The sequence below is a fragment of the Cryptotermes secundus genome, unplaced genomic scaffold, assembly GCF_002891405.2.
Source record: "Cryptotermes secundus unplaced genomic scaffold, Csec_1.0 scaffold1415, whole genome shotgun sequence".
NCBI lineage: Eukaryota > Metazoa > Arthropoda > Insecta > Blattodea > Kalotermitidae > Cryptotermes > Cryptotermes secundus.
Genome location: NW_019744143.1, coordinates 371,399 through 381,058, shown reverse-complemented (window position 1 = coordinate 381,058; position 9,660 = coordinate 371,399). Strand labels below are relative to the sequence as shown.

General features: G+C 39.0%; 1 protein-coding gene across 1 annotated transcript in view; it reads right to left on the bottom strand.

Annotated features, from left to right (window-relative positions):
- Positions 1–9,660, bottom strand: part of LOC111874594 (basement membrane-specific heparan sulfate proteoglycan core protein) — a gene marked incomplete in the record, with an annotated part of 357,246 nt that overhangs the window by 22,645 nt on the left and 324,941 nt on the right. Inside the window, 2 exon segments of the mRNA XM_033755519.1 lie at positions 577–729; positions 6,936–7,127. Coding sequence (XP_033611410.1) covers positions 577–729; positions 6,936–7,127 — 345 coding nt within the window.

Genomic DNA, 9,660 nt, shown 5'->3' with positions numbered 1-9,660 from the left:
CCATAGATGGCCATCTTCAAGTGTTTTAATGCATCCAACTGTTACACTGTTCTGATGTGCGCTAAAATCACACGTTGCAGTCCACTTAAAAATAACACCTGAAGATGGCCATCTATGACCGAAACATGTTGTGTTAAATGTTAAATTGTGAATAAATAATTGTTGCATTACTGACTGACTGTGGATACATAGATGTTAGGAACAAATGGCTCAAGGTGCTGATAACTACTGCCTACTGCTCACAAATCATAAACAAACTCTCATGAATGAACCACACTGCCTATAATACTATAACATAATACTGTGTAGAGGTATACAATTTAATTATTATCTTCATTCCAAACATTATCGGCCATCAAGCATTCTGAGCCATCATCAAAAATCACGTGAGCTTTGCAGGCAATGATGCTCCAACAGAGGTGAAGCGCAAAGCTGTGAATGTATCTTATTACTAAAAATATTCCCTGTACAATGCCAGAGATCTTCAGAGTTGATGCCTTCCTCATTCCTGCCCCAGTAATGTACTATTTATTACACATGGAGTATTTAAGTAGATATACATTACCCGTAAGAGACCTTGTGATATAGACACAGATGGTGGCAGGTCTCGACCTAGAGCACTCCACTGGATGTTAATAGGCTGATCACCAGATGCAGTACAATGGATGAAGGCATCATCACCAGGTCGAACCACCTGTCGTGTTGGGTTTAGCTGTATTCGTGGTGGAGCTATGTGAAATTAGTGTATAATATTAATCTCTGCTGAATGGAAATGTGGTTAGAAAATGAAATCAATGAAAAAAATTATATACTGTCATATAAAGGCCTGGCAATTTTTCCTAACAAAGTTTGTAATTTTGAACATGTAGCCAGCAAAACATATGTAACGATCATTCAAATGTCCCGCCGGTTTCGAATGGAAACTGAAAGTTTCAGGTTAAGAAAAGAATCATGTAAGCAATTTTATGAATTATTCATATCTTACAAAAAGACCAATGACCACCCAATTACCAGATTATGGGCTACAATGAGCACTGATAGGACACCACAAGCATTTGAAAATATTGAGCCAGAGGACGAACAACACATGGGGGAAAATTCCACAAATAAGGCAATACAGGAACAATACTGGATGACAACGAATATAAAACTAGGTTCTCACTTCCAACACAAAAGATTGCAAATGATAAGTGCTTTACCAGTGAGTTCTTCACATCTTTGATTCACTTTGTCATAAATAACCAGTAATCCTGATGTCCAAATATTTATTAGATTTCAGGAAACAATTTCTGGGGATGCCCACTTTGCTTCCTGTACTTTAATCTACATTACTAGGCTAACCTATGAATCTTAGAGTAATAATTAAACAACTATGAATTTCTGTGTGCAATTGCTGGTACCAAGAGGACATGAAAGCTCCATGATTTAGCATCAGTGTTTCATGCTGTTTCAGTGTCCACAATTTTTAAAACATAGAGGCACATCTCATGCAAAATTAGTAAGCTGATTTATAATCTAGATCCATAAAAAATATCATGCCACTAACCCAAAAGGTTCATTAGATAATAACATGAAATTCAGAGCCAAATGTGGAATCTGTGCAGTCACCATAGTTTTATATTTCACAAACGAATTTTCTCCAGACACACTTTTGCAGACCTATTAGGACAGACAACTTTTGAACCCAAATATCATCCTATCATATGTGTCCATGGGTGTGTGGGAGTTTGTCGATACTCCAATAGACAAACCACTTCAGAAACTTTGTAGGCCCTGAAAAGGGCCGTTTGGCTGGGATGCTTGGCCGGTGAAGTAGGGCTACATACGCCGGTAGAAATAGATGCTGGCTGCAGTGTGTTGACTAATGTTGCGGCAGAGTTAGCTGTCTGGCTGCAGTGCGGCAGTTGTCAGAAGTTGACGGAAACTGCTGGAAGAAGTCTGGTTGCAGAGCGCGGTGTTGGAGTGGCGGCAGCTGCGCCAGTTGCCCAGTGAGTTGGGCATGACCGCCGGCGAGCCGAGGCAGCCAGTTGCCCAGTGAGTTGGGCATGACCACTGAAGAGCCGAAGCAGACGTCCCTGATGCAGCGAAGTGCCAATGACTCCGTAAACCGATCGCTCTGTAGGAAGTGTGGTCACTGCTGGCTGGTGTGGTCACTGAGAGTGACAGTGACTGTCTGTCAGTGCTGACTCTGACTGACCGTCTGACACTGACTCTGGCGAGCAATGTGCTCCGCCTTTTATACAATGTGTGATGGAGGAGCAAAATTTGCAGAGCGCTGATTGGCTAGCGCATGTAATAATCTGGATGAGGCTAGACAGCAAGTGCTGTATAAATGCGAGCGTTGGAAGCAATGTGATTGGTTAGCACGCATGATGATGAAAAGTGAGCTGGATGGTGAGCGCTGTAGAAATAGCGTGATAGTATGTGGGATGTTCCCACAGGGGCTATGTCATATATACATTGGTGAGTAAGAAACTTCCAGCAATGACTTATTTCAAATCTCACTGTCTTGGCTGCACTGCTCATATTGTGCATTGGTAAAAGCACAAACGCCCTACATGATTGTGAAATATTTTCATCCTTGACCAAGAAGTTGCAATGTGTAATGATAAGATTTATGTGGGCTGAAAGTGTACCAGAGGCAGAAATCCATCTCAGACTTTCAGAACAACATGGAAACAGTGCTTTACTGCAGCAAAATGTGTAAAAATGGAAAACCATGTTCAGAAACAATTGCATAAGTGTCACTGATAAGGAGCAATCAGGATGCCCATCCACACCCACTGCAGAGAAAAACAGTGACTGAACGGGTCTGTGACAATGAAGTGGTGCATCAGTCGCGGTTCTGCTCATAGATAAAGTTAGTGCAAGATGGATTACAAAACAACTCACAGGAGGGCAGATTGTCAAACAAATGTTTGACAATCTGCCGAAGTCTATTGAACTGCTGTCGTAATGATGGTGACACTTTTTAGAGAAGCATTGTCACTATGGACGAAATGTGGATTCACCATTCTCCTCCAGAAAGCAAACGCCAGAGTATGGAATGGAAAAAGCACAATAGACCACTGTAGGTCGCAGTGCAAGGGCCAAGAAGGCCTACCCCTCACACATTCATGGAATGGAAACATATGACATCACAAGACAAAGAGTTTCAACCACTGGCAAGGAAAGTGATGATGACAGCTTTTTGGAATGTACCAGGCCCAATTTTCGAACACTACCAAGAGAGGGGCACAACACTAAAGAGCGAAATGCTTCAGGACCAGCTGGAACCAGCTACTCGAACCACATACCAAAGACTATTATTGAAAGTTGTCACAACAATACATGATAATGTCCACCCACACACACAGCTCAAAGTCTCCACCAACTGAGCTTTGAGGTGCAGAAGCAACCTCTGTATAGTCTGACTTGTCACCTGTTTGGTCCACAAAGACTCTTTGTCAGGCTGCCACTTTGCCAGTGACAAAGTGAAGGAAGCAGCACATGGGTGCTGTCACTCAATGAAAAACTTCTTTTTTCTGGGGGTCTACAGAAGCTTGTTGACTGCGCAACTCAATGCAATGTAAAGGACAGAATCTACATCAGAAAGATATGCCATCATACATTCTCAGTGTATTATTTAACAAAAGAGATTAACTGAAAATATTTTCTGACTCATCCTTTTACTATTGATGGAAGGAAATCACAAGTACTAGGCTGGACTGGCATTCATACCAAATTTCATAAGAAAATCTTAGTCAGTTTGAAAAGTAGAAAGGTGGAAAGTGAGATGATATCACATGCCTATCTTTCTTCACAAAATCAGGAAAGTGAAAGAACAGACTGATTAGATCAATCAATTGCATTATGCATTATTTCTGTTGCAATTAACAGCGTCATTAAAATCAGTACTATCCTTTATAACCTGCCACTGTTTAAAACTCAAGTACAAAACATTCATCAAAGTGTGGAAAACACATTTCCTTGAATACTTAACATCCAAAAACAATTGCAGAAATATGAGACCTTGGAGACTGGAACTGCGAGAATTAATAATGCATCCTTCTCTCCTTCTCGAACACTGACCGAGTTTTAATTGATAAATGCAAAATCAAATCATTCAAAATGGCATTCAGCATTACAGTCAATAATAACAGAAAGATAACAAGTCGGGGCCACTGAAAGAATTTTTATTAGGCCACAAAATGAATGTCAGAGGATGTTTCATGTGGTTCATATGTCTTGCTGATAAGTGGAAGAACAATATTTTCAGTAATCCAGCATTTAGAAAAAGAAGTTTGGTTGCACAACTGGTAATATACTTATCATCCATGCCAGACCTAATATTATATCTTCATAAAATTTAATTCAATTACATTACATAGAAAAACAAATTAGTGTTCAGTTAGTTATGGAACTCGAATGACAATCTGAAACTTGCAAATTTAAAATTTTATGTAATACCACACTTCTGCTGTATGAAACATTATTCACAGCCCATCCAAAAAATTACAGATTGTATGGCAAAGGTAATATTAAAAGAATTAAAAGAATGGAACCTGAACTCCATAACTTCACACATCCTGTTTTTCCTGTCATTGAATAATAAACCACAGTGATAAAAATATAACATTTACATTGCTCAAATCTCCCGGTTCTCTCACAAACACAAAGAAACAAACAGCACATTGTCTTACCTCTAACTCTTGAAATTTTGTCTGCTTGTGTGAAAGAAAAGCACAACAGGAACAGAAATCTTATATGTGCAAAGTGGAAAATATATACAGTAACTGTGCCACAAACATACAAAATGTGCATCAAAGAAAACCAAATACTGGGGCTGGAATGATTAATTATTCTACAGATACAAATAATGTAGTCAGTGGGGATGCTCAATTTAATTATGCCATGAGTAAACCTACTATTTCCAGCTATAAAAACAATCATTGGAGACAATATCACATTTTGATAGTATCACTTCGCTCCTGTAATGTTGCTGCTGATATACATGAGAGTGTTGGATGCCATGAGGGACACCAAAGGGAGAGACATTCCAATAAATTCCCTTAACATGCCTAAAGTTTTCTGGTTTCACTTTATGAATCATAGCAAAGTACTTTAAGTGCTGCAGGATGCCACATCTCACTATCATCACGCTAATGCAAATGAACATGAAATCATTCAGGTACATACAAACAGTGTCCTCCCCTCCCTTTCACGCAACTACAATGACACAACAATGAAACAACTTCATCAAGTTACAAAATGATTAAATTCAAATTTCTGTAACAGTGTAATGTGCTACTGCATTGTCCTGGTTATCACAGTGTAAACTTTTCGAAATGGGTATGTCTACTAAGGATGTATAGCTACAGAATTCACTCTGAACATGCTCAAAGGCTGAGAGACAGAATCCATACCAACTTCATTAAACCAGAGATACAGGATCATTAGGAACTCCTATATAAAGACTGAAATTTTACAACTTTTTTCACTGTCATAAGAAGCCAGATGGACCTGATGCTGAAATGGAAGCCAACTATGCTATATGAAGTCTGAGATCTGAAGTTCTCAAATCAGTGACTAAGAAGACCGTCATCTTCTGGAATATAGTACGATGCAGTCTGTTAGATACTGACTAAATTTCAGAGAAGAAGCACTTCTACCCTGAAGATGTAGATAGCAGGTTCCTCCAAAATTTAGTAAGTATGTAACAGACCAGACAGCACCACATCCTAGAAGACAGTTATCTAGAATTACATAGAAGATAATTACACCTTGCATTCAACTTCCCAAACTCAAAACTTGCACAAATCGTCCCAGTACTTTATTTCCTTTAAAACTGTCACATACTGTATTTTCCCCCTCCTGCTCCTGCCTTAGGCACTGGCAGAATTTAATCAGCAGTCTGTGATTCAGAAAGACCATGAATGATTTCACTGGCAGGACAAGAAGAACTTAATTTTTCTGTGGTTCCAAGCATAACAACCTCATTCAATTTGATAAAAAATGACATCTCTAGTAGTTTTAGCCTGTAAAATGTAACTCAATATTTAAGTTATTCAGAATTAATCAAGTCACAGCCCAGTAAGTGTTCATGTTTACTTCATAAAAGACAGGTGCGACCACAACAGCAAATTAGTTTATGCTCCTTTACCTCGTTCATTTAAGGAACACATGTCGCCTTCTGTGAGCAAGAAAATAAAATAATTACTGATTTTTAAGAATAGGTTCTTATGATATTATTAATAAACGATATCAAAGCAGTACACCTCTATCAATAAAACATACACAACAATACACAACAGATTTAAAATAAAAAGATGCATGCATATTTGAGTCAAAACATAAAGTTTGTGAATCCACTGACATTATTCTTAAATTACCACATCTTCTTGTGCTTTAGTTCATACAGCTTTTCTTCAACTATCACACCATTTGACATAAAAATGACAAATATTCATGTATCAGAAATTAATATCCTAAAAAGGAAAACTCTCTACTGACTCAAGTAAACTACTCATAAGAAGATTTCTTGCCTACAAGAATGCTTAGTGCATGAATAATTCTCGATTGCCCAAAGGAAGAGCACTTTGTGCCAATTCCAACCATAAACTGTATACTACTGCTGCTGTTGCATCTTACTCTGTGACCAGACAGCAGTAGTGAGCATACAATGCATGACTTGATGCAACCCAGTCCCCTAACCACTAATGCACTGATGCCAGTCCTGGTTACATAAATTTCCTTTTGCAATAACATGACATAAAGAAAATTACTTTTCATTTCTCATATCATTCGAGATGAATCCTCCATAGACCACTGTCTCCCATGGGTTTCTAAATTCACTCCTTCCTATTAACATACAGGCAAGATATGTGTAATGCTAATGGAACTACAATACTTCACATAACAGCAGAAATAATCATGAGTAAGTGAATCTAGCTCACCAATGACTACGAGACGGGCCGTGGCAGTAAAGAGCACAGTGCCAGTTGGTCCAATACCAAGACAAGAGTATTCTCCTGCATCTGAAGGCTGGACGTTGTTGATGTAAAGCACACCTTCATGGATCTGGTGGTTCTGTGGCATCAGAGAGTTGTCAGAACGAATCCAATTTAAGAAGATTCGATCTCTGTTTCCTACACATACAAAACAATATTACTGAAACACATTTATCAGATCTTAACACAGTGAAATCCCTTTCCGTATTTCTTTGGCAGACAACAAATCTGAACATTAAATTGAAGAAAACTACTAACGGGACATTTCATGCCGAGATAAATGAGATTAAATGAAAAGAATACAAACTGAAGGAGTGGGGCTAGTAAGGAGCTGAATACAAGATCACAATGTAAAATTTTTAAATACTAACCAGGTTATGTGTGTGTGGCATGTTTTGACAAAAAGGGCTCTTCACTCCCCATTTACACCATGTCAACAATTAAAACTGAAGCACTGTATTGTCACATGTCTAAGTGGTAAAGAATAGGGAAGCATGTAAGTTTTGAGGTTTTCACGGTGATGACTATGAAGAAAGTCGTCTTCTGGGTTCTGAGCGCCAGATCCCAGAAGATGACTTTCTTCAATAGGGAAGCATGTTTCACTAATAATATAATATAATTTATATAATATAATAATAATATAATTAAAAAATTTCACAAACAACACTCATTTCCATAGTATCTATGCCTCTTTTCTTCCCTGTCTGAGATATTTCACAACACTGCCAACACTACATGCACCCATTACACTCGTATCATGCATAGCAGCCATGTGCAAGTCTCAAATTTTTAGCTACCTGCTTTTGCTTTGCATTGTAGTATGCAAAATGGCCAAATGGTTGTCAACACCAGAATGATTTAATTTGTTAACAAAATCTGCCTGCTTCTCCCCCTTTCTGTCCACGAAAGAGCACATGGCCTCAGAATCAAGTTTTCTAAACACAATGATTTATGAAAAATTTTCACCAAGAAAGGATCTGATATCAAGATGGAAACCTCTGTCACTGATCACATTATCACTGACACAAAGTAACAGATAACGCCCACAGCACACAAATGTATGGTGTATTAAAGGCTGGTAGGAATCATTTTTGGTGCAGAGCAGAATTGAACTACCTGCAAATGTGTAACAATGAGAATACCTACAAAGAAATGCACAGTTCCAAAAGTTTTAAGTGCAACTATTAGAAGAGGACAGTATTATTATGTTGTACGAGTTTTGGTTAAATACAACACTAAAGTCCAAAATTAAGGTTGAATCTGATGAAGACTGGGCAGAGAAAAGAGATGTAGTAAGAGCCCAACATGCTCTGCTTGCTACCGGCTTTCACGTTGCATTCTTGTTCATCTTATTCTTCAATAGTGAACATGAAGGCGACATGTTCCTCCAAAACGTCTTTTGACTTTCAATGGACTACATAGCGTCATATGGCAGAAGGCAGTGCCCTTCATAACCACTTCTGTGAGAACCTCAAGTCATATATAAATTGTACTTGTCAGATGGCAGTTGGTATTCATACGAGTCCTTGGAGGGAACAGGGTGCTGAGAATCCAGCCAATCATTACACTGAATTCCATTCCAAATTTTTAACTTGATGCTGGATAAGGATGCTAAATATTCCTGGAATTTAGCACCATGCCATCTAATATATTCTGTTCTGTTATATTCCAATGCATTCTTCTGTTCTGCTCTGTTAGAACCACTCTCTTTATACACGTCCTTCCAGGACACCATATTGTGCATGCATACTTGCATTAATACGTACAGTGACATTAATATTCTGTGTTGTGTGCCATTCTCTTTCTCTGCAATCACTTCATGTTCAGTTAATGTTTTGCCCTGTATACCTGAGAATTATTTCATGCATCTATCACTTCATCCAGCTGATCAGTTTCACCCTGAGTGATCCAAACTGTAAAGATAATCTGCTGACCGGTTAAAACTGGCACATGATGGTGAGGGAACATGGGGCAAGTGAGGCGAGTGGCTGCAGATGGAAGGCCCAATAGTATCCTTTGATTTGGAAAGGGAAATATAAAAATGAAACTTCAGGAAAAAGAAAATGACTATGAAGAGAAAGATAAATAGTTCAGTTGAGTGCACTGCAGGGGAATGTGGCAGTGTAGTTGGTTAGGGCACCACAGTGCAAGCTGAAAGGTTGCAGGTTTCATTCCCAATAGGTCACTTGCTTTTTCAATTGACCTAATCCTTCCAGCTGCACTGTGGCCTTAGGGTTGACTCAGCCTCTAACAGAAATGGGTACCAGAATCTTCCTGGGTGTAAAGGGCGGCCAGCATGTAAGGCTGACAACTTCACCTCCATCTGTGAGCCGCCTGTCTAGAAAATGTGATTGCCTCTACATCTCACAATCCTATGGGCCTCCATGGCCTGTTATAGGGATAGCTTTTTTTTTAAGAAAGCAGTCTTCTGGGATGTGGCACTGTGTAGATGTAGTGTTAATCGACGTTTCAGAGGAACATATCACCTCCATTTTCAGGATAGAAGGAAAAATAAGAAAATCCGCTAGCAAAGAGACAGTGAGAACAGGTGCAAACAGACTAATGTTGGAAATAAACTCAGCTATATGAGAGCAGGAAAGGAAGGGACAGGTCTACATGGGAAATCAGGGATAGGGGAAGGGTCTGGGACAGGAGCAAGGTTAGAGCAGGT